This window comes from Bos javanicus, chromosome 22 (genome assembly GCF_032452875.1).
Source record: "Bos javanicus breed banteng chromosome 22, ARS-OSU_banteng_1.0, whole genome shotgun sequence".
Classification (NCBI taxonomy): domain Eukaryota; kingdom Metazoa; phylum Chordata; class Mammalia; order Artiodactyla; family Bovidae; genus Bos; species Bos javanicus.
The window spans coordinates 19,280,106-19,306,857 of NC_083889.1; the positions used below are offsets into that span (position 1 = coordinate 19,280,106).

General features: G+C 39.9%; 1 protein-coding gene across 3 annotated transcripts in view; it reads right to left on the reverse strand.

Annotated features, from left to right (window-relative positions):
* Nucleotides 1-26,752, reverse strand: part of GRM7 (glutamate metabotropic receptor 7) — a 935,064-nt gene that overhangs the window by 634,866 nt on the left and 273,446 nt on the right. For all 3 annotated transcript variants that reach the window (XR_009732459.1, XM_061396349.1, XM_061396348.1), the window contains exon 2: nucleotides 11,313-11,529. Coding sequence is in view for 2 of the 3 variants with exons in the window: in XM_061396349.1 (XP_061252333.1) it covers nucleotides 11,313-11,529 (217 nt within the window). In the remaining variant the exon portion in view is untranslated. The remainder of the gene's footprint in view (nucleotides 1-11,312; nucleotides 11,530-26,752) is intronic.

The following is a 26,752-nucleotide window of genomic DNA, read 5'->3' on the forward strand; positions in this document are numbered from 1 at the left end:
TTCATTTGAAACATTTAAAATGTTAAATGCTATTAAACAATTTTCTCTTGGGGTTTTTTTACATGACAACCTCTTCCTAAAATGTCACTCACTACCCCATTTAGGGCAGCCTTAGGGCAGTCTTATCTGCTAACTCCTATTTACTCATAGTGTACATTACCCAAAGAAAGTATTCAGACATGCACAGTATAAGACACACCACCAGATGCTTTACCCCGTTTTTCTCTTCTCATAAGTTTACTATAGCATATTAATGGTAACCTTGAAAGCTAAAATTGGAAGAAATTTCCAACTATAACCTTGGAGTTATACTATTATATACCATTATATTATTTTACTATACTCATACACTCTTATAATAGTATACTCTTATACTATTGTATTTTTAAATTCAGTGTACATATACTGAGCCTAATCTCTGTTGGACATTATCCTAGATATAGAGTACCAAAAGTCAAACACAACATAATTCCTACCTTCAGTAAACTTACGTTCTAAAATAAATGAGTCACAGATATGCAATGTACAGTGTGGGGAAGACAGGCATCTGTAATATCTTTGTGTCGTGACATGCTCTATGTAGCTAGACTTGTCATGATCATTTTGAAATGTACAGACACACTGAATCACCACATCATATGATAGGAACTAACACAGTGTTGTAGGTCGACTACACTTCAAAAACAAACTCATAGAAAAACAAGTCAAACTTCTAGTTACCAGAGATAAGGGACGGAAGGAGGGGAAACTGGTGAAGGTGGTCAACAAGTACAGACTTCCAGTTATAAGATAAATAAGTATCAGAGTTGTAATATACAACATGAGAAACACAATTAACACTGCTATATATTATACATGAGACTCGATAAGAGATTAAATTCTAAGAGTTCTCATCACAATTAATGTTTTTTCTATATCTTCAATTCTGAATCTATATGAGATGATGGATGCTCACTAAACTTATCGTGATAATCATTTTGTGATGTATAAAAGTCAAATCTTCATGCTAAGAAAAAATAAAAAAATAAACTCATATTCAAATAGGAGAGGATTAGATAGATTATAATGATTAAATGACATGCAACAAATACCATAATAGTTACGCACAAAGTGTTACAGAACTCTTAGAAGCAACACTCAATTACATTTATGAAGATGGAAGCCAAATAACATAAGCTAAGACTTTCTAGATTAAGTAGTAAAATATTGATTGAAATTATTCTAGATAATCTCCAGAATCACTGGGGAGACCAAGGAACCAAAGTCAAAAGACGAAGCAAAGGATGACTAGGCTGTTAGAATCAAAGGTAAAAAAAAATAATAATAATGTACCACAGGGCCAAGTTCGCTTGGGCCCTGCTGCTGCTACTCTTTGAAATGGGAAGTAGGAGATTCTGCTACCACCGCCATTTCATGCTGGATAGCACATCTACCCCTGGATCCTGGATGCTACTGATGCTGCTGTCAATAAAATGGAATTCCACTGTCCCTCCTTTGCGTCTCTAGCTCTTGAACGACCTATGGCAAGTATGCCTGAGTATGTCTGATTCGCCAAGACTGGGTGACATCGCTGTGTCCTAACTTCAAGGGAGGCTGGAACAAGAATTGCTGGCCTTTTGGCTCTACCATGATATGCACCCTCATTGTCTTATCATGACTTGGCAATTGGTCTATCCCATGACTTTATTCATGGAGAGGGACTTTACAGTGCTGTGCTATTAAAAAAAGACACATGTACATACTGTGATCCAAAACAGGACCATGAAGGGAGACTAAGTCAGGGGTAACTTTTTTCAAGGTGTTATGTTTTGGGAAAAGACTTAGCTCACAGTCGAGGCAGAAAGCAAAGGATTAACAAAGGCACAGAATAACCTAACACCCACAGAAGGCTGACTGGGGTAGGACAAGAAATGAATATATGGGGGCTTGAAGTAGGAATCAAAGATTACAGGCATTGTATGGAGTAAGACTGGTGACTACATCAGGTACCAGGTCAGAAATAACCTATACTCCAGGCTAGGCATCTTTTGCTTAATCCTATGGAGTAAGGGTCTGAATTTGGCAATAAGGAGTTCATGATTTGAGCCACAGTCAGCTCCCTGTCTTGTTTTTGCTTATTGTACAGAGCTTCTCCATCTTTGGCTGCTGCTGCTGCTGCTAAGTCGCTTCAGTCTTCCGACTCTGTGAGACCCCATAGATGGAAGCCCACCAGGTTCCCCCATCCCTGGGATTCTCCAGGCAAGAGTACTGGAATGGGTTGCAATTTCCTTCTCCAATGTGTGAAAGTGAAAAGTGAAAGGGAAGTCGCTCAGTCGTGTCCGACTCCCAGTGACCCCATGGAATGTAGCCAACCAGGCTCCGCCGTCCACGGGATTTTCCAGGCAAGAGTACCGGAGCGGGGTGCCATTGCCTTCTCGGCCATCTTTGGCTACAAAGGATATAATCAATCTGATTTCAGTGTTGACCATCTGGTGATGTCCATGTGTAGAGTCTTCTCTTGTGTTTTTGGAAGAGGGTGTTTGCTATGAACAGTGCATTCTCTTGGCAAAACTCTATTAGCCTTTGCCCTGCTTCATTCCATACTCCAAGGCCACATTTGCCTGTTACTCCAGGTGTTTCTTGACTTCCTACTTTTGTATTCCAGTCCCCTATAATGAAAATGACATCTTTTTTGGGTGTTAGTTCTAAAAGGTCTTATAGGTCTTCATAGAACCATTCAACTTCAGCTTCTTCAGTGTTACTGATTGGGGCATAGTCTTGGATTACTGTGATACTGAATGGTTTGCCTTGGAAACGAACAGAGAACATTCTGTCATTTTTGAGATCGCATCCAAGTACTGCATTTTGGCTTCCCTGGTGGCTCAGACGTTAAAGCGTCTGCCTCCAATGCGGGAGACCCGGGTTCAATCCCTGGGTCGGGAAGATCCCCTGGAGAAGGAAATGGTAACCCACTCTAGTATTCTTGCCTGGAGAATCCCATGAATGGAGAAGCCTGGTAGGCTACAGTCCACGGGGTCGCAAAGAGTCGGACATGACTGAATGACTTCACTTTCACTTTCTTTCACTGCATTTTGGACTCTTTTGTTGACCATGATGGCTACTCCATTTCTTCTAAGGGATTCCTGCCCACAATAGTAGATATAATGGTCATCTGACTTAAATTGATCCTTTCTAGTCAATTTTAGTTTGCTGATTTCTAGAATGTCAATGTTCACTCTTGCCATCTCCTGTTTGACCACTTCCAATTTGCCTTGATTCATGGACCTGACATACCAGGTTCCTATGCAATACTGCTCTTTACAGCATCAGACCTTGCTTCTATCACCAGTCACATCCACAACTGTGTATTGTTTTTGCTTTGGTTCCATCCCTTGATTCTTTCTGAATTCTTTAGGGAAAACCACTAGACCATTCAGGTATGACCCAAATCAAATCCCTTATGATTATACAGTGGAAGTGAGAAAATAGATTTAAGGACTAGATCTGAGAGACAGAGTGCCTGATGAACTATGGATGGAGGTTCGTGACATTGTACAGGAGACAGGGATCAAGACCATCCCCATGGAAAAGAAATGCAATAAAGCAAAATGGCTGTCTGGGGAGGCCTCACAAATAGCTGTGAAAAGAAGAGAAGCGAAAAGCAAAGGAAAAAAAGGAAAGATATAAGCATCTGAATGCAGAGTTCCAAAGAATAGCAAGGAGAGATAAGAAAGCCTTCCTCAGCGATCAATGAAAAGAAATAGAGGAACACAATAGAATGAGAAAGACTAGAGATCTCTTCAAGAAAATTAGAGATACCAAGGGAACATTTCATGCAAAGATGGGCTCGATAAAGGACAGAAATGGTATGGACCTAACAGAAGCAGAAGATATTAAGAAGAGGTGGCAGCAATACACAGAAGAACTGTACAAAAAAGAGCTTCACGACCCAGATAATCATGATGATGTGATCACTCACCTAGGGCCAGACATCCTGGAATGTGAAGTCAAGTGGGCCTTAGAAAGCATCACTACGAACAAAGCTAGTGATGGAATTCCAGTTGAGCTATTTCAAATCCTGAAAGATGGTGCTGTGAAAGTGCTGCACTCAATATGCCAGCAAATTTGGAAAACTCAGCAGTGGGCACGGGCTTGGAAAAGGTCAGTTTTCATTCCAATCCCAAATAAAGGTAATGCCAAAGAATGCTCAAACTACTGCACAATTGCACTCATCTCACACACTAGTAAAGTAATGCTCAAAATTCTCCAAGACAGGCTTTAGCAATACCCTGAACTATGAACTTCCAGATGTTCAAGCTGGTTTTATAAAAGGCATAGGAACCAGAGATCACATTGCCAACATCCACTGGATCATCGAAAAAGCAAGAGAGTTCCAGAAAAACATCTATTTCTGCTTTATTGACTATGCCAAAGCCTTTGACTGTGTGGATCACAATAAACTGTGGAGAATTCTGAAAGAGATGGGAATACCAGACCACCTGATCTGCCTTTTGAGAAATTTGTATGCAGGTCAGGAAGCAACAGTTAGAACTGGACATGAAACAACAGACTGGTTCCAAATAGGAAAAGGAGTACGTCAAGGCTGTATATTGTCACCCTGTTTATTTAACTTATATGCAGAGTACATCATGAGAAACGCTGGGCTGGAAGAAGCACAAGCTGGAATCAAGATTGCTGGGAGAAATATCAGTAACCTCAGATATGCAGATGACACCACCCTATGGCAAAAAGTGAAGAAGAGCTAAAGAGCCTCTTGATGAAAGTGAAAGAGGAGAGTGAAAAGGTTGCCTTAAAGTTCAACATTCAGAAAACTAAGATCATGGCATCTCGTCCCATCACTTCATGGGAAGTTAATGGGGAAACAGTGGAAACAGTGTCAGACTTTATTCTTTTGGGCTTCAAAATCACTGCAGATGGTGATTGTAGCCATGAAATTATTATTTTTTTTTCTGTCATTTTCTTTTTTTTAATTGAGATATAATTAATTTATAATGTTATTCGTTTCAAGTGTACAGGAGAGTGATTCGATTATACATACATATATTCTTTTTCAGATTCTTTTTCCATTATAGGTTATTGCAAGATATTGAGTATTATTCCCCATGTATTTTCTTTTTTTTTTAATTTTATTTTATTTTTAAACTTTACATAATTGTATTAGTTTTGCCAAATATCAAAATGAATATGCCACCGGTATACATGTGTTCCCGATCCTGAACCCTCCTCCCTCCTGCCTCCCCATACCATCCCTCTGGGTCGTCCCAGTGCACTAGCCCCAAGCATCCAGTATTGTGCATCGAACCTGTGGCACATATACACAATGGAGTATTACTCAGCCATTAAAAAGAATACATTTGAATCAGTTCTAATGAGGTGGATGAAACTGGAGCCTATTATACAGAGTGAAGTAAGCCAGAAAGAAAAACACCAATATAGTATACTAATGCATATATATGGAATTTAGAAAGATGGTAACAATAACCCTGTGTACGAGATAGCAAAAGAGACACTGATGTATAGAACAGTCTTATGGACTCTGTGGGAAAGGGAGAGGGTGGGAAGATTTGGGAGAATGGCATTGAAACATGTAAAATATCATGTATGTAGCCATGAAATTAAAAGACGATTACTCCTTAGAAGGAAAGTCATGACCAACCTTGATAGCATATTAAAAAGCAGAGACATTACTTTGTCAACAAAGGTCCGTCTAGTCAAGGCTATGGTTTTTCCAGTGGTTATGTATGGATGTGAGAGTTGGACTGTGAAGAAAGCTGAATGCCGAAGAATTGATGCTTTTGAACTGTGGTGTTGGAGAAGACTCTTGAGAGTCCCTTGGACCGCAAGGAGATCCAACCAGTCCATCCTAAAGCAGATCATTCCTGGGTGTTCATTGGAAGGACTGATATTGAAGCTGAAACTCCAATACTTTGGCCACCTCATGTGAAGAGTTGACTCATTGGAAAAGGCTCTGATGCTGGGAGGGATTGGGGGCAGGAGGAGAAGGGGACGACAGAGGATGAGATGGCTGGATGGCAGATGACAGAGGATGAGATGGCTGGATGGCATCACTGACTTGATGGACATGAGTTTGAGTAAACTCTGGGAGTTGGTGATGGACAGGGAGGCCTGGAGTGCTGCGATTCATGAGGTCGCAAAGAGTCAGACATGACTGAGAGACTGAACTGAACTGAACTGATGGAGTAAGGGAAGCCTGGGACAGATAACATAATTTCTGTATTTGTTTTTTGAAAAGATGATCATCTTAGTTAAACAGATCCTATATTGGAAGAGCTGACCTGGAGGCATGGACAACTGAAGCTATGAACCATTACGAATAAAGTGGGGCTCAGAACTAAAGTAACTGTAATGATAGTTGGGGATAAGGGATATACCCAAGATGTGGTAACAAATTGGGTGTGGGTTAAAATCTGAAGTACTGTGTTAACCGCTAAAGGTCCAAAAATTAAAATAATAAAGTTTCTTCTTGAGGAACTTAGTTTCATTTTAATCACAACTGAAAATAAATGATATCATGAGAGTGCTTGTGATTTTGTGTTTTGAAATTAAGTCCTTATTCAACACCTGTAATTTAAAATGGGATCACTGAACAGTTCATTAAGGAAACACTCCAAGCAGATATTAAACTGTCTCAGAGTTTTCTATATTCACCATGATATAGACAGAGGCAAAACAAAATTGGGAAATCCTGAAAGTTAGCATAGAAATATAGATGGGAATATTGTGAATTATAGCCCTGTTGCATCATACTAGAAGGCAATGGCACCCAACTCCAGTACTCTTGCCTGGAAAATCCCATGGAAGGAGGAGCCTGGTAGGCTGCAGTTCATGGGGTCGCTAGAGTCGGACATGCCTAAGCGACTTCACTTTCACTTTTCACTTACATGCTTTGGAGAAGGAAATAGCAACCCACTCCAGTGTTCTTGCCTGGAGAATCCCAGGGAAGGGGAAGCCTGGTGGGCTGCTGTCTATGGGGTCGCACAGAGCTGGACACGACTGAAGTGACTTAGCAGCAGCAGAGTTTACCTAATAATTATAAGACCAGCTGAAATAATTAAGTGACTAGCATGAACTACCAAAGGATAGTTCAAATATTCTTTCTGGTTTTGAAAAGTTGATACGTCTCATGACACCATGACAATAATGGAGCGTGACTATTTCTGTCACATTATGAAGCAGTGGTCATGAGATTCCCCTGAAAATTGTGACAAACTAGAGTAGTTATATGTGATGTCCTTACTCTCATAATCCTTGACCCAAATTTGGTTCAAAAGCTCTGGACTATATTACTGCCTTACACGATCATAAGCACTTCTTTTGACCCTCACTGAGAAAAGAAGTCTTTATTTCTAATTTACACTACTTATTTTATTATGCTGACCTGAATTTTAAAGCACATTGGGAGTGAATAGGCTCTCATTCTGTGTGATATTAAGCAATAAATTGCTTTTGTTGATATTGCATGTGCAGCCATTCAAATAAACAGGGCAATTTATGCAAATATAACTGTTTTACAAAAATCTCATCATCTGAGAAAATCATGTTACAGTCCTCTCTGAAAGTTCAACAAGGAGAAGCTCCCATACATATTTAAATATCCCATGACTATACATGAGAGGACAATTATTAAGGTCTTCTGGCAGCTTAGAGAAACTGTATATAAACTTTCATGTCCCAGACAAATTAGATGGCCCCTTGTTGAAGGACAGCTTTCTTTTCTGACATTGTCTTGAATTGTTCTATCAGTCTAACAAAGGAGCACGTACCCGATGTGCTATGCCTACATGCATGGCAAAGATCCTTTAGGATCCAGTTTTATAAGTAAAACTAAAGTTTGGAACTGAAACACTTTAAAACAGTGCAACTTTTACAGACACTTATAAAGAAGAACCACAATATTCAAACTGTTTGAAAGAATGGAAGTAACTCCTGGGAACCTTCCAGCAGAACACAGAAACATTATCCTTGAGCTTATGCTTGCTCTCCCCACTTACCCTCACATACACACAAATACACACACCTACCACATGAATAGGTCAACCTGAATAGCTCACTTCCTTTTCTTGGTATGCTTCTTATACAATGAAAGCATGTTAGTAAGAATAGCAACTCAGCTGTATTTTATATACACACAGACACACACACACACACATACATACATAACCTTTGAGTTATGGCTAAAGGGAAGTGTTATCTATCACGCCAGTTATTTTCAATCTTTTCAAACTCAAGAATAACTTCAATAACTTCACTGATTTATAAGAAACTAGTGTGAAACACTAATAATTAGGCATCATTGGGTGTTGTGTTTCCCATACAGGATTTAATTTATCTTATTCTTATTAATCTCATTCTTTATAACAGGAATCTGAGATTTGGAAAGTTCAATTATGTGTCAAACATTACACAGAATACAAGTGATGGAAATCATTATCCAAATCCATGTCTTTCTGATACCTTTGCATTAGCTTATCATTAGTGGTAGTATGCCACACTACCTCTCCTTACACACACTTTGACTTGTGTCTTTCTAGAGGATCAAGTTCTAGAACTAGCACAGAAAAAAAGTAAACACTGAAAATTACCCTTGAAAGTTACCTAAAATTCCCTAAGAATGTATACTTTCCTGAAGTTTCAATAGGGCAAATTTTTATAATCCTTTTTCTTTTACTCTGAATTAGAATATATTGTTGTTCCTCTGAATGCCAGAGAAGGTAGCTGGAGTCTTCTTACAAGTCGTGGAAAATGAATATTTACCTCTATATACTGGAATCACCTTTGGGTTGGCAACGTGCTCACAATATGAGCAGCCCGCAGAAGTGACACCCACCTAAGAAATGATGCAATCATGCTTCCCATCTCACATTTTTTTCCTAAGAAATACACATACTGAGTGAGCAGACTTATCACACACCACTTCAATTATAAGTTTCCCTCCTCTTTTTTCCTCCTTTCTTGGGGAGAAAGGAGGGAATTGAATGCTGGGGTGTCTGTTAAGCACACAAATGAATTTACTTATATTTATTGTATATATGGTATGGTCCCAATGAAATTTAATATAAATGCATGTCAACTGTCATAATGAAGAAGAACTTATTGCAAGACATCACTTGAACTCACAGTGTTTTCTGGCATTTCTGCAGCTGGCTTTTTGGTTACCCTCATACCCAAATTCAAAGGCTTTCAGATTGAAGGGTTTTATCCCAAATGGCTGCCAATAATTTTATTTTGAGCTGGGTCATTTCAATGTATGATTAGCTAAAATGATAAGCTGGGGAGTTCAGGTCATATTACAAGGTCCTTTCCTTTTTGAAGAGTCAGATACAGCAGACTTTGTATATGTAAAGTTTTCACCAAGTATAAACAACCATTGGAAACTCAGCACTGACCTGACTATAGAATACAGACTTTTATAAAGGCCAACATTTGTCTTGATCCTGTCCTTTACTAAACATTCAACATGATTTTGGCCTTTTGAACACTGCACATTTTGCAGCAAAGTGGGTAGTACCCTTTGCTTTGTCCAGTACAAAGTTCAGTATTAAATTTGAGATTCACCTGTGGAAATTCTATAGGACAAGATGGTATCTGAACTTTATTTCTGAGCTTTATCTTACTACTTTACCCATATTTTCCCTTCATTTTATTCTACCTATTGGTTATTATGCCCATATTTTAGATATGCCTTTAAGTCAGCCTCTAACATTATTTTCGTTATAGCAGAAGTCAAAGAAACAAAGAAAGAAAGAAATGCATAGTTATCAAAAGTGGTTAGGCTGTTCTCAAAAGAGTCATGAATTCAGCTGTTAATGAGTCTTATAAATCACAGCATGGAAGACACAAGGCCAGAGTTAAGACTTATTTCTTAATCAGAAAGTTTCCCACTGAATCACTCCAGAAATGTTTCCCTTAGAAACAGCATAGCTGGGAGTACAACAGTGACTCAGAAAGACACATTCTCTTTTAGAGTCTATGAGGCAAGAGAGAAAATGACAGCAACAACAAATTATGCTAACTGGTGATAACTGGTGTGGAAGAGGTCACTAGAAACACAAGACCAAACTGACAGAACCCAGAAGCTTTTGTATACACGTGTGTATGGATCTAGAAATGGCATTAGGGATGAACCCTGTAAATCATTAGGAGCTATGCAGTCAAAGGTGCTGAGAGTAACAGGATTTCAGCCAGAAGGAAGAGTATAATCACCCAGCCCTCCAGTGACGTTTTCAGATGAGACATAATGATAAGGCTCTGAGTAAGAAGCACAAGATTCATAAAGAAGTCATGGCTCCCTTCTTTCAGCAGCCATGTACAGACACACCATCCATATGCTGGAGCATCATATATCTGAGGACATAGACTGAAAGTCAAATGCTCCAAGCCATGTCTTCAGGATTTATGGCATCTATCCTCATGAAAAGAACCTCTGTTTCTACTGCTCTGTTTGTTGGCCTTACAGTTAGTTAACTATTCTGATAAATGACAGTTTGGATAATATCCTTACCACCAAAACCAAGGACCAGACTTTAGCCTAAAAACTTTTTAGGAATATCGAAGCATGCAATTTAAAAAAAAAATCTATATTTACTAGATTCAACATTTCCATATGGGGAAGCCAGCAGATGCATTGTCACGATTCTTAAGTTTGAAGATTATGTCTCATTTTTACAAAATCCGTCAAACATTTGGACCCGTTACCTTCCATTTTGAGTTTAATAAGCAAACATAAAAGAACCTTCTCCAAATGCTTTCTAATAGAACTGTCTCAAAAGAATCTACAGTTTCAAAGGATATCTAAGTACACTCTACTGCCTGGATAATTCATTTAATTTGTTTTGGCCAAGTCATTCAGAGCCCTTACCATCACTCACCTTCAAAGCCCAGTGTGACTGTAGTTGGGTTTTCATAATTTAAGCAAGTCTCTTCATTTTGGAGAGGGGCAAAGAGCAAGGACACATGAAGAGGCATATTCAGCCACATTTGCTTATTTTCCTTAGAGATAATCTAATCCACACTACCAGCTATTGCACAGAAGTCAGACAGCAATTTTAGTACCTATTATTTTCTCTCTACTTCTTCCACTTTTAAGGCATTTCAGTTTCACATCTTTGAAAATATTATCTTCCAAATCACAACGTGCTATACATGAGGACTCTGTAGATTCGCTTCACCGGCAATGGGGAATGTGAAGGTAGGAACAGGGTTATGGTCAACAGTGTTCACTAATGCTGGAAAGAAGCCTAAAGCCACAGACATTTAGAGAGGTCATCTTGATCACTGTGATCTCATCCTACCTGCCTCTTTGGAAATCTGGGTGAAGGATTCCACACCTTTCTCTCCGTAACTTCCTTCCGATGCGAGAGTAGACACGTAATTCCAACCCAGGGCCTTCACGATGTCTACCATGGCCTGGGCTTGAAAGGAATCGGGAGGGACCACACGAGAGAAGAAATCATAGCGTCGGTCATCACTTAACTCGGGTGCCGTCGATGCATAACTAATCTGGGGGATCTGAAAAGACAAGAAAGCACTACATGAGGGCACCATCAAGATGGGAGAGTTTCATTTGTACTTACGACAATTTACTTAAAATACAGGTCTTGAGCTCCAAAGAGGATGTGTGTTTGCCAAACACTGCATGAAAGTGTAAACCACCTAAATGCAACCAAATGCATCTATTTTTGTGTTATGACCTTTTATTTTTCTCCTCTTGGAGAAAGGAATGGGAATGGAGTGGGAATTACTTACATCATGGTGGTTAAGAGAAAAAAAATATATAGCCATTCTAACATTGTGAATAATGCTTTAGTTACTATACACTAATACAAACAAAAGACAGGACAGCCTATCTGGTATATAAAGGTTGATTTATTTGACACATCTTGAGAATGTTTGTGGATGTAATTAGCTATCTAACATTGACTGAGTGCTGATCACCTGTGAGGAAATATCTAAGCAAGCTTCATGCGTTATTTATTTTTCATAAGAACATTATGAAGTAGATCACTAATGCCCTAAGACCAAGGCAAGAGGGTTCCCTGCCCCACCATCACTTCACTGGCTTATGCACTGTGGAAGGCCTTTCTCAAAATTTTTTTAGCTTCCATTTGGATGCTGAGAGAGGCTGACAGTCTTGATTGAATGACAGTGGCCTCTGATTCCTATTTTTTTCCCTTTGCAGAATTATCTGACCCTCAGTTTCACATGTGATTAACCAAATGTCTCAAGAATTCTAGAACTTGTGTCTATATGAGTCATCCTATACCAAGACCCTGGTTCCAAGAGTGCAGTCTAATGAACAGAATACTCCTCTTGGCTGGCAAAATATTTATGTCCCAGGATCATGTGAGATTGCAATACCTGAGTAGTCCTGATATAGTGATCTTAGTTAAAGCCAATTGTGCATAGAAAGAAGCCTAGAAAAAAAATGTTTACCTGGGATCACAAATACACTAGGGAAAGACCCGAAACAGCCATAGATGAGGAACATAGCTTAGGGTCTAACTCCAGGATCTCTAGGCTAGTTGTTTTTACAATGCAATACACTGCAGTTCTTTCTCTTAACAATAGCATGCAGTAGACCATGACAGGTACAATTTACCTATCAGTAAGAATGGCCAACTTCTACAAAACTCCAGTTGTAACTCTCCTAGGATTTATCCCTGCTGTAGCATAAGGTTATCTCATGTATCTAAAAACCGGTTTCAATATTTGCTCAAAGACCAACAGTCCAACTCTTTGCCCCAAAGACATCAAAGCTATACTCAAGTTATTTCTTTGAGCCCTGAAAATTCTACCCAATACTAATGTATTTTTCTCCTTTGAGGGCATTTGGCCTAAAGCTTACCCATTTGCTATTGTTTAAAGCTGGTTACCACTTCTATAAAGCAAATTTCTCCACCAACCTCTCTAGGTTAGCATTGTAGTCAGGTCTTGTCAGAGAAGGCAATGGCACCCCATTCCAGTACTCTTGCCTGGAAAATCCCATGGACGGAGGAGCCTGGTAGGCTGCAGTCCATGGGGTCTCGAAGAGTCGGACACGACTGAGCAACTTCACTTTCACTTTTCACTTTCCTGCATTGGAGAAGGAAATGGCAACCCACTCCAGTGTTCTTGCCTGGAGAATCCCAGGGGCAGGGAAGCCCAGTGGGTTGCCATCTATGGGGTCGCACAGAGTCAGACACGACTGAAGTGACTTAGCAGGTCTCGTGGTCCTAACAGTATTGCATGCCTGATTAGTCACTAAGTCATGTCTGACTCTTTGAGACCCTATGGACTGTAGCCTTTCAGGCTCCTCTGTCCATGGGATTCTCCAGGCAAGAATACTGGAATGGGGTGCCATTTCCTACTCCAGGGGATCTTCACTACTCAGGGATTAAACCTGTGTCTCCTGCATAGGCAGGTGGATTTTTTACCACTGAGCCACCTGGGATGGTGCCTGCAGCCATGAAATTAGAAGACGCTTACTCTTTGGAAGGAAAGTTATGATCAACCTAGACAGCATATTAAAAAGCAGAGACATTACTTTGCCAACAAAGGTCCATCTAGTCAAAGATATGGTTTTTCCAGATTAGAGTTGGACCATAAAGAAAGCTGACTGCCAAAGATTTGATGCTTTTGAACTGTGGTGTTGGAGAAGACTCTTGAGAGTCCCTTGGACTGCAAGGAGATCCAACCAGTCCATCATAAAGGAGATCAGTCCTGAGTGTTCATTGGAAGGACTGATATTGAAGCTGAAACTCCAATACTTTGGCCACATGATGCAAAGAACTGCCTCATTGGAAAAGAGCCTGATGCTGGGAAACACAACAGAGAATGAGATGATTGGATGGCATAACCGACTCAATGGACATGCTGCTGCTGCTGCTGCTAAGTTGCTTCAGTTGTGTCTGACTCTGTGCGACCCCAGAGATGGAGGCCCACCGGGCTCCGCCATCCCTGGTATTCTCCAGGCAAGAACACTGGAGTGGGTTGCCATTTCCTTCTCCAATGCATGAAAATGAAAAGTGAAAGTGAAGTTGCTCAGTCATGTCCATCTCTTAGTGACCCCATGGACTACAGCCTACCAGGCTCCTCCACCCATGGGATTTTCCAGGCAAGAGTACTGGAGTGGGGTGCCATTGCAGTCTGGGTAAACTCCAGGAGTTGGTGATGGGCAAGGAGGCCTGGCATGCTACAGTCCATGGGGCCACAAAGAGTCAGACATGACTAAGCCTGAAATGAACTGAACTGAACCACTTGGGAATAGATGACCCACCATTTCCCATGTGAAACTCCAGTACTTTGGCCACTCATGGGAAGAGTTGACTCACTGGAAAAGACTCTGATGCTGGGAGGGATTGGGGGCAAGAGGAGAAGGGGACGACAGAGGATGAGATGGCTGGATGGCATCACTGACTCGATGGACGTGAGTGATGCTATCCTGAGTGAACTCCAGGAGCTGGTGATGGACAGGGAGGCCTGGCGTGCTGCGATTCATGGGGTCGCAAAGAGACTGAGCGACTGAACTGAACTGAACTTTCCCATGCAGCCGGTCCCTGATGCAGTTCTGATTTATGACCACTAGGAGCAGGCTCTCCATTTCTGCCTCAAAATCCAAAGCCAGTTTTGAGAAAGTCTCCAAGTCTCCTGATGGTCTTCATTTGAGTAATTTCTCAATTACAGGGGGAATGAAGGGCAATTGAAAGAAAATGGGATTTTGTATTTAGAATATATGGAATAGAAGCCTGATGTTTCTCTTCACTTGTGTTTACTGGGTATTTCACTTCATTGAGTTGGTTACATTATTAATTAGAATAAGATTGCATTGGAATAACAAATGGGGATTGCTTAGTGTGATTCCTGGAACAGTGTGGGCACTTAATACATGGGGTATCAACAATCAAATAGAGAAAATCATGTGTTTTCTTAATATATTTACCCATTTTCTACATTTGACTTCCCATTTTCTCTGTGACACACTAGCAAAAGCATTTCACTTACTGTCATAAAAAATGTTTACATATTCCTAGTATTATTGCTTTAGAAATAATATTTACTATTTATTTAAATCTTCATCATGTAACAGGAATATTCTAAAAGTTTAGAGAGGGATTTTGTTTTATTCATTTTTTTTGTTGAAATATAGCTTATTTACAATATCATGTTAGTTTCATATGTGTGAAGTGAATGTCACTCAGTTGTGTCTGACTCTTTGCAATCCCATGGACTATACAATCCATGGAATTCTCTGGGCCAGAATACTGGAGTGGGTAGCCTTTCCCTTCTCCAGGGGATCTTCCCAACCCAGGGATCAAATCCAGGTCTCCCGCATTGCAGGTGGATTCTTTACAGCACAGTAGTTTAGATACACACACATACACACACACCTATGTGTGCATATATAGGGTTTCCCTGTTGGCTCAGACAGTAAAGAATCTGCGTGCAATGCAGGAGACCATGGTTCAATTCCTGGGTCAGGAAGATGCCCTGGAGAAGGTAACGGCAACCCACTCCATTATTCTTTCCTGGAGAAATCTATGAACAGAAGATCCTGGCAGGCTACAGTCCATGGGATATACACACATAAATATATTCCTTTTCAGATTCTTTTCCCTTACAGATTAACACAAAATATTGAGTATAGCTCCCTGTGCTATGCAATAGGTCTTTGTTGGTTATCACTGAAAGTTCTATATGCATCCCCTTATCTAACCATCAGTAAACATTCTTCATTATACTTTTTATACTACACTAGGGCTTCCCTGGTGGCTCAGATGGTAAAGAATCTGCCTGCAATGCAGGAGATCTGGGTTTGATCCCTGGGTTAGGTTAGGAAGATCCCTTGCAGACGGAAATGCCTACCCGCTCTAGAATCCTTGCCTGGAGAATCCTTTAGGACAGAGGAGACAGTCTATGGTGTTGCAAAAAGTCCAATACGACTGAGTGACTAACATTTTCACTTCATGTCATACAATTATTAAATCATTTTATGAAAGAGGAAATTGAGCCTTAAAAATAGAATATAAGCTTGATTCAGGTCACAAACTTGTAAGAAAGAGCCATATTCAAACTTAACCCAATGCAAACTTCTGAACTCTTAACTATTATACTTTGCTAAATTACTGCTAAAACTTATTAATAATAAGCATAAAAGAAGAAAGAGTAGTATAGTAGTGGAGTGTAAGTCACGTTTCATGCACAGCACCTACTCTAGAGCCACTGAAAATAATCTTACAGGTCACTCTTAGACTATTGTTCAAACATTTTATTTAGGTGTCTTATTAAAGATTATACAGATATGTAAATAGATTGAGTATCCTATGTTTCATTCAGGGGTTATAAATTTTAAGTGAAAAAAATATCAACTGAATAAAGGCTTTGGGCAAAAATTAAAGGAAACAAGGGGAGCAGCAAGAAAAATACTTTTCTTACAAGAAATAAAAAGAGAAGAAGCCAAGCATGGCAGTACAATTCCATCAATTTCAACTTGGGGAAATGCAAAATCTTTGTGTGGTTGCACAGATGACTTCCTTGCCAAAATCCCTTTCTACCTTTGAAGGAGGACTAATAAAGATACATCCACTCTCTACTTAAATTTACATTTATGTAGCTGCTGTAAAACATTGCAGCTGTGAAATGCCTCCAACGCAAATGCATTTTCTAAACTTCACCCCAAATTTTAGTAATGACAATCCTAGTGTAGCAGATTTATTTCCTCAATACCCTTTGAAATGGTTGCTGTCTGTGGTTTATCCCTTTCATTACAAATAAGAAACACATACTGGCTTAAGACTCACAGGGTTCCTTTACGATCACACATACACATCCTATATTCAGTTATACTTATTTGTATATTATACATATAATGATCCTAGAATAAGGAATGAATGAATAAACAGATTTCATTTCTGAGATAAAAATATGGCCATATAAAGAAATTCCCAGCAGCAATAAGAGATGAAAAACAGTAAGAATGTATGTAATCTATAAAATATGCTATTACTTATCAACTGTTATTCTGTGTATGTAATTACCTGTTTTCAAACAAATGTTTAAGCCTACAAAATGTTTGAAGTGCTTATTATAACTGGTAGCTGAAACTGACCAAATTCTTACTAGTCATCTTTAGTGATTAACTGACACACTCCACTTGGTAAGATATACTTTCTTTTTCTGCTATAGAAACTCTACCCTGTTGCCAGTCTCCTTTAGAAATGCAGAACTAATCTTTTGATGAAGACAATTTAGTATAATCACACTTCTGCTATATAAAAATAATCCCATCTCCCTTTGAGCTTTCCTTTCTCTGATTTAAAAACCAAAAACACTTTTCATCTTTATCATAGAACTACATTTTCATCTCATTGTTATTCTTTACGTTTAATAAAAATTTGTCCATCACACAAAAATGGTTTTACTAATGATGAATGCCAAATCAGGTTAAAATCATCTCGTACCTCAAAGTTATCATTCAAAAATCTATGTAGAAGTCAATTTTCCTGACCCTTTTTAAACAGTGAAAGCCAAACAGTAAAAGAAATAAAAACCATAATCCTTCAAGTCATCACATGTAAAATTTCTCCAGTTTGTGTATTATTCTTAAAGGAGGAGAATAAAGGCCCAATTCACTCTATTTAACTTTTGAAATATTTATGCACATTTAAGGATTTCTATGATGGCTTCCCTCATGGCTCATACAGTAGAGAATCCGTCTGCAATGCAGGAGACCAGGGCTCGTTCCTTGGGTTGGGAAAATCCCATGGAGAAGGGACTGGCAACCCACTCCAATATTCTTCCCTGGAGAATCCCCATGGACAGAGGAGTCTGGCAGGCTACAGTCCATCGGGTTGCAAAAAGTTGGACACAACTGAGTGTCTAACACACACCAAGAATCTCTATAAATCTAAGAAATAGGTTAAGGGAAAAATACTTTCAAGATAGTTAAAATGGATATATAGATAACTTACAACTTCTCCACACTATAAAAAACTTTCAATTCATCAATATTTGTATCTCACCAACACAAGTGATTGGACTGCAAGGAGATCCAACCGGTCCATCCTAAAGGAAATTAGTCCTGAATATTTATTGGAAGGACTGATGCTGAAGCTGAAACTCCAATACTTTGGCCACCTGATGTGAAGAACTGACTCATTGGAAAAGACCCTGATGCTGGGAAAGATTGAAGGCGGGAGGAGAAGGGGACTACAGAGGATGAGACGGTTGGATGGCATCACTGACTTGATGGACATGAATTTGGGTAAACTCTGGGAATTAGTGATGGACAGGGAGGCCTGGCGTGCTGCAGTCCATGGGGTTGCAAAGAGTCAGACATGACTGAGCAACTTAACTGAAGTGACTGAATACAAGTGATTATGTTGACTGAATTTAGGTAGACTGAAGGTGGAATCAAGTTTGCCAGGAGAAATATCAATAACCTCTGATACGCAGATGATACCACCCTTATGGCAGAAGTGAAGAGGAACTAAAAAGCCTCTTGATGAAAGAGAAAGAGGAGAGTGAAAAAGTTGGCTTAAAGCTTAACATTCAAAAAACTAAGATCATGACATCTGGTCCCATCACTTCATGGCAAACAGATGGGGAAACAGAGTAAATAGTGGCAGACTTTATTTTCTTGGGCTCCAAAATCACCATAGCCATGAAATTAGAAGACCCTTGCTCCTTGGAAGAAAAGCTATGACCTACCTAGATAGCATATTAAAAAGCAGAGACATTACTTTGCCAACAAAGGTCTGTTTAGTTGAAGCTATGGTTTTTCCAGTAATCCTCTATGGATGTGAGAGTTGGACTATAAAGAAAGGTGCACACCAAAGAATTGATGCTTTTGGACTGTGGTGTTGGAGAAGACTCTTGCGAGTCCCTTGGACTGCAAGGAGATCCAACCAGTCCACCCTAAAGGAAATCAGTCCCGAATATTCATTTGAAGGACTGAAGCTCCTATACTTTGGCCACCTGATTCAAAGAACTGACTCATTGGAAAAGACCCTGATGCTGGGAAAGACTGAAAGAAGGAGGAGAAGTGGATGACAGAGGATGAGATGGTTGGATGGCATCACTGCCTCGATGGACATGAGTTTGAGCAAGCTCCAGGAGTTGGTGATGGAGAAGACTCTTGAGAGTCCCTTGGACTGCAAGGAGATCCAACCAGTCCATTCTGAAGAGATCAGCCCTGGGATCTCTTTGGAAGGAATGATGCTAAAGCTGAAACTCCAGTACTTTGGCCACCTCATGCGAAGAGTTGACTCACTGGAAAAGACTCTGATGCTGGGAGGGATTGGGGGAAAGAGGAGAAGAGGATGACAGAGGATGAGATGGCTGGATGGCATCGGTGACTCGATGGACGTGAGTCTCAATGAACTCCGGGAGTTGATGATGGACAGGGAGGCCTGGCGTGCTGCAATTCATGGGGTCGCAAAGAGTCGGACACGACTGAGCGACTGATCTGAACTGATCTGAGCAACTGAACTGAAGGAATCTTCCAAAGTTAAATTCTATCCAATCAGTGGCACACACCAGTCACTAAGCGGCGCTCAAGGCTCCCCCCTAATGTCTCTCATATTTGCCTAGAAAGCATGAGTCAACTGATGGGTTATCTTAGAGCACTCGATTTCTTTGATAACAAGTGTCACAACTTATTAAAATTATCTGTTTGTTGTTTGCATCTTTCCTGGAGTATACTGGCCCCTGTGGAGGGTAAAGACCTTGTTCATCATTTTATCACTACTAGATACACTGCACTGGGTATAGAATATGAACCTTATCATTATTTACTGAATGAAAGGGAAAGCCAGTAAAGTAATGAATGGAATTATCAGGAGGGAACAGAGTCGTTCATGCATAGGGTTGTTACTGCCATAGGGACCCTCAACACTTGTGAGTGGCCTTTGCCTGCAAGCAGTGGCTTTCAGGGGCAACGACAGTCACAGCAGCAAGTGCTGTTATTCTTTCTTTTTCCTGGCACATTTTCCCCTTGGATTCCCTTCTTCATCACTGGAATATAGGATATGCTGACACAGACAGGGTTCAAAGATAAAGAGACCTAGGAAGTCACTTAGGGACTGTTCATTCTGTTTTTTTTTTTTTTTTTCCCCTCCTCTTATGTCTGAGACTGGACGACTCCAAGCAACGTACACCACAGTACCCAGAGTTCAGGCTAACTCTGCAAGACAACCTTGCTATGAAGCGCTTTCACTTTCCAAGTGTTGTCAAGATAGACTCCTTCTAAATTTAGTTTTATTCCATAATCACTCTAAAGGCAAAGGGATCCCATGGGCTTGGAAATACAATCCTGCAGTTATCATCTTAGTCTCAACATCTGTCAAAAACCCAAATCCAGATGTGGACCAGATTAGAATAATATAAATACTTTAAACATCCAAATTCTTCCTGCCAGGATTCTGACACAAATTTGATTGCCATCAAAAAAAGGAAATGCCTAAGTATTTATAAAAATGAAAGAACCATTTCATTTACACAGAAAGAAATCAAAGATCTGAAACTGTTTCACACATTTTGAGCTTCTTCTTGTTTATGCTATAAGGGAAGTGCTTATAACAAAGTCACCTGGGAACTTCTTACTTTTGGAAAAGTAAATGAGGTTTATGGTTCCATGTTCCTGGGGAATTTGCACGGTAAAGAAAGGCAATCCAAAATGTACTAACACTTGTTCCAGAGGGCAGTTTCCACAAAACTTGTAAAAGGCAATTTTTGGAAGTATCATGAGCAATTAAGATAATGCTTCAGTGTACCTATTGAGATATTAATGAACTCCCAGTGGGGCACTATTAAATTCACAGCTGGCAGTAATTCTACTCTTAGTTCTTATTAAACTTTATTGATATGGATCCCCCTGAAAAGGAAGAAATGGTGAAATAGTCCTTTCAGGTTCATTCTTTGAAGCATCACTCTCCATGATTTATACGTATATCTTCCCTAGATAACACCTCTGCTCACATTAGGATGGGTGGGTTTCAATTCTGATTTTTGATAGTGTTCTTTATTTCAAAGTACTGAGGAATGACTAATACTTTTGAATGCATTTAAAGTCTGGAATCTCACTCAACTTTAAATTACTCATGACAGAGTTTATCATCAAATATTACAGCTCTTTTTCCTTTGCCTTTTATTTCTTTAATTGCATGACACCAAATACCTTCAATATTCTGTAAGTGGTAGTAACCATCTTCTTGGAACCAAGTAATTTTATGCATAGATTGCAAGGCAAATAAGTCTAATGCATATTTCAATGGAGAAGGCAATGGCACTCCACTCCAGTACTCTTGCCTGGAAAATCCCATGGATGGAGGAGCCTGGTGGGCTACAGTCCATGGGGTCGCTAAGAGTCAGACACGACTGAGTGACTTCACTTTCACTTTTCACTTTCATGCATTGGAGAAGGAAATGCCAACCCACTCCAGTGTTCTTGCCTGGAGAATCCCAGGGACAGGGGAGCCTGGTGGGCTGCCATCTATGCTATCTATGGGGTCGCACAGAGTCGGACACAACTGAAGTGACTTAGCAGCAGCAGCATATTTCAAAGAATGTTATTTTTATTATAGATTGATTAAATATCTGTTTACCAGGCTTTGGGGTATGCAGTACTTTACATATAGAATTCCATGGACTTCTGCAACACCCTATAATAGACACGTGCTTCCTAGGTGGCACAGTGGTAAAGAACCCACTGGCCAAGCAGGAGATGGGAGTTTGATCCCTGTGTCGGGAAGATCTCCTGGAGAAGGAAATGGCAACCCACTGCAGTATTCTTGCCTACAGAATCCCATGAACAGAGGAGCCTGGCAGGCTACCGTCCAGGTCGTCCAGTTCGGGTCTTCCAGTTCGGGTCATAAGAGTCAGACATGACTTAGTGACTAAACAATGTAACGGATACACATATTACCACAAATAGTGACTATTTTGCCTTCCACATCACTGAGTTCCTGTAGCTTGCATAGAGATGACCGTACAGAAGGGTCCACATGCTTTGTGTGACAAGAGCTGATCAACAAAAACACAGGATTCCTTTAGCTACATGGTTGACAGAGGGAATCACACATGATCCAGGCCAAGGTGAATGAACACGAGAGATGCAGTATTGAGGCAAGGTCAGAATTAACAGACAAAAGAAACATTCTTACCAAAATGTCTGAGAGATAATAATCTAAGCCTGTGGTTAGTGATGACAATGAAGATGATTTTGCTGGGGGAAAGGAGGAAAGCCTTCACATCTCACAGGTGGCAAATCTTAGAAACAAGACTGGAGATAAAACTTGTCTCTCCCCATTTCAAACACAAGATCAAGAGAAAACTGTAACTCCAGGGTGGTTTATAGCAGCCAAAACAGAAACACCTGGACCTGCCATCAGGTCAGACAAACTCTCCAGGATTATTTCTCTATCCATAAAATGAAGTTAATCAGACGGACCTAAGATGTACCTCAGGGAAAACATGACTTATTTCCAAATGAAAATGGTACATATCATAGTCACATACAGGGCTGTTCTGTCCGGTGCTATCTACTTAGATAGGCACTCTGGTTACAAGTGTGTGAAGGGTTGCACGTGTGTGTGTGTGCAGCATGTAAACGGGCTTTCTGAGGCCTTCTGTAGATTAGAGAAACACTTCTACCTATCTTTTCATAACATAAAATGACAATGGACAAAGCAAAATTTCCCTCCCAACATGGCACCACAGAAATCACTAGCATATATTTGAAGCAAAAAGAGAAGGAAAGCACAGAAATAACTGTTACGACCTTTCAGGGTTCATACTAATCTTACATGTCTATGAAATATTTCTTTCTGTCCAGTATTCCTATACACAATCATATATTAAGAAACAAAAAGTAATCAACATAAATACTTAGCATTTCTTAATACATTAGAAATGATCGTAGGTCTCTTTCGGCCTCTGAGGTTCAGATTTACACCTAGAGGTTTGGTTTCAAACCCAAAGGGCTGACTTTTTGTTAAATTAATTATTTTAACTGGAGGGTAATTACTTTACATATTGTGATGGTTTTTGCCATATATCAACATGAATCAGCTAAGGGTGTGCATGTGTTCCCCCATCCTGAGCCCCCCTCCCACATCTCTCCCTAGCTTATCCCTCTAGGTCGTCCCAGAGCATTGACTTTGGGTGCCCTGCTTCATGCATCAAACTTTCACTGGCCATCTATTTTACATATGGTAATGTACCTGTTTCAATGCTAATCTCTCAAATCATCTCACCCTCGCCTTCTCCCACAGAGTCCAAAAGTCTGTTCTTTACCTGTGTTTCTTTTGCTGCCTTGCATATAGGATCATGGTTACTGTCTTTCTAAATTCTATATATATGTGTGTGTGTGTTAATATACAGTGTTTGTGTTTCTCTTCTGACTTACTTCACTCTGTATAATAGGCTCCACTTTCATCCACCTCATTAGAATTGACTCACATGCATTCCTTTTTATAGCTCAGTAATATTCTATTGTGTATACGTACCATAGTTTCCTTATCCATTCATCTGCCGATGGACATCTGGGTTGCTTCCATGCCCTAGCTATTTTAAGGTGTTTCTCCAACAGATAAATGTCAAATCTCTACAGAATGACCTCTCTTGACCTTGGTACTACTGATGTCGGGGTCAAATAATTCTTTGTGTGGTAGGAAGAAGGGCCATCATGTGCAGTGTAGGCTATTCAGGAGTATCCCTGACCTCTGTCCCCAGATAATAGTAGTGTATCTAGCAGTTTTCATAATCAGAAATGACTGCAGACAATGCAAAGTATCCGTGTGTGTGTGTGTGTGTGTGTGTGTGGCATTAGGGAGCAGGGAGGCAGTTCAAAATTGCTGTGGTTGAGAACCACTGGGCGAGGTTTGTCGGGGCAAAGGGACCACCACAGTCACAGCAACGTGGTCACAAAGTGAAAATAAGAGGAGATCTTTTTTATTGTCTTGTGGCCTCTCTATCTCATCTGTTTTTCTGTTCTACCTGCCAACTTTCCCACTTACCCAAAGCTCAGTGTGTTCCCAGCCACCTCAGTCATCTGGTCTCTAGGAAGAGAGCACAATGACAATGCTACCAAAAGGCTCAGTCCTTTACAGGGATGCAGCCAGGAAACCCTTAAAGTGAAGACAGTGCTTTTCAGGAGAGAATGAAATTAAATCTAAACTGACGCCAGTCCAGGTTCGATGCACGATACTGGATGCTTGGGGCTAGAGCACTGGGACGACCCAGAGGGAGGGTATGGGGAGGGAGGAGGGAGGAGGGTTCAGGATGGGGAACACATGTATACCTGTGGCGGATTCATTTTGATATTTGGCAAAACTAATACAATTATGTAAAGTTTAAAAATAAAATAAAATTGAAAATAAATAAATAAAAAATAAACTTATTTTCTGTTTGAGAACCATTGCCACCTTCCTGAGTACATTATAGTTAAAAAAAAAAAAAACTTGATTATTATGGATCGTTGAAAATGAAGCACTATAATTAATTGAATATTTTAGCAAACTATGAGCTAGCCTTTGTGTAAATTCCAGTTGTGAAAAAGCAAGAGCGTAATAGAGTGTACTGCGAAATGCTCCTGAATATGATGCAATCTTCTCTCAACGATTCTGAAACCACTCTCAGGGTCAGGGTCTGGCAGGGCGGCAGGCACCCTGACTCTCATTTTATAAGACTACAGATGCAGACATTCCAGAAGGTGAAGTCCAATCTGTGCTGATCCTTTGATTCCCTGAAAGAGGCTTACTTGACAAACATTTCTTATTTACTTTTTCCCCTCACACAAAAAAGAGGAAAACTATGCTGCCTGTTTTAGCTTTCATATGGCTCAAATTTCAAGTAAATAAGAATTTGAGGACTGTGCGTTAATGCAAAAAAGATAATTCATAAGAGTTTTGCACAGTAAATAATTCCTATTATTTAATTCAGATAATGCAAAACTACAGAAGAAGCATATGACCATTTTTTAGCTGTAGAGTTTAGAAGCTATATACATAATAATTAAGGAGATAAACCAGTTTTAGATGTCTGACAACCTAATATATAAACATATAAGTACTTTGTATTCATATATATATATACACACACACACACGTGTGTGTTTACATACAAATATACATGCAACCATAAAAGTACCCAGACATACACATGCTTATAACACACACAGACACACAGACACACACAGCATATTATACACACACACACACACACAGATACAGACTGTGAAGAAAACAAAATGGTTAAATAAGAGAATAACTTGGAGTGGTACCATAGAAAGGGAGAAGGTAAAATTTGAGCTAAGTAGCATTTTAAAGCCTCCAAAGTGTCCTAAAGCATAGACAGACAGACAGAGACACACTCACAGAAAACATCCAAGTTATTCCAAAATACATATGTAATTAAGTTTATCAGACCAGATACATTTCCCAGGCCACTTTACAGACCATTTACAGTAAATACATTTATTTACCACTTTACAGACTAATGCACTTACTTCGCTGTGGCCTTCTCTTATTTAAATATAAGCTTATGTACAGGTCTGAAATAACTGCCTCCTATCTTTACTTATTTAAATCCTAATACTGCTTCAAGATGCAGATGTATTATATACAAACTGCTTTGTGGAATTTCCCCTGATCCTCTCCAGCACAGCAAAGAGTTCTCTCTTGGGTCCTCCATCACTCTCTGCTGTGACTCAACTCTCATCCCATTTTTATTATTACCATTGTTGCATGCTACGAGATTCCATGAGGAAAGAAACTATGTTTTCTTTTATGTATCTTATCAGACCACATCATGTACAATATAAATGTGCAGAAATATTGAGGTGTCACTGGTATCTGAAAGTCACAGGTGAGGATACTTTGGGCTACAAGTAACCTTATAGTGATGTATATTACTCAATTATTAGTGAGTTGGAACCAACAAGGATTTACTGCAGAGCATAGGGAACCATACTCAATATTTTGTAATTACCTATAAGGAGAAAGAATCTGAAAAGAAAAAATATATACATATATATGTGTAACAGAATCACTTTGTGCATACCTGAAACTAAAACAACCCTGTAAGTCAACTATACTTCAATAAATAAATAAGCAGTGACTTAGAAAATAAAATCACAAAATAAATCTGGAGGTACCTGGTTTTCAGATTGGTTTAGTGACGCAACCATGCCAGGGCATTAGATTTTTTCCCTGATGTTCTCTTCACCTTTGTGTCAGATTCATAAGGTGATTCCTGATGCTTTAGGCATCACACTCCACATGACATTAAGATAAGGAAGGGAGGTAGGACTTCTCTGGTGGCCCAGCGGTTAGAAGTCCACCTAACAATGCACAGGACGTGGGTTCGATCCCTGGTCTGGGAAGATGCCACATGCCAAGGAGCAACTGAGCCCCACGCTGCAACTACTGAAGCCCACACGTTCTAGAATCTATGCTCTGCAGTGAGAGAAGCTGCCACAGTGAGAAGCCTGTGCACCACAGTGAAGAGTAGCCCTGCTCACCACAACTAGAGGAAGCCCAGAGGCAGCAACAGAGACCCAGTGCAGCAACCCCGCCCCCACCAATTAATAAGAACAACAATAGAGAAGGAAGGGAGAGCTCTGGTAGACAAAGCCTTTCGCTTTTATCTATCTGATTTCTGGCCAAGGAGATTTTATTTTGGAATGTTCCTCTCCTCATGATCTTTTCCTCAGAACTCATTGGCTGAAACTTCATCATATTATCATCCCTCCTCTAAG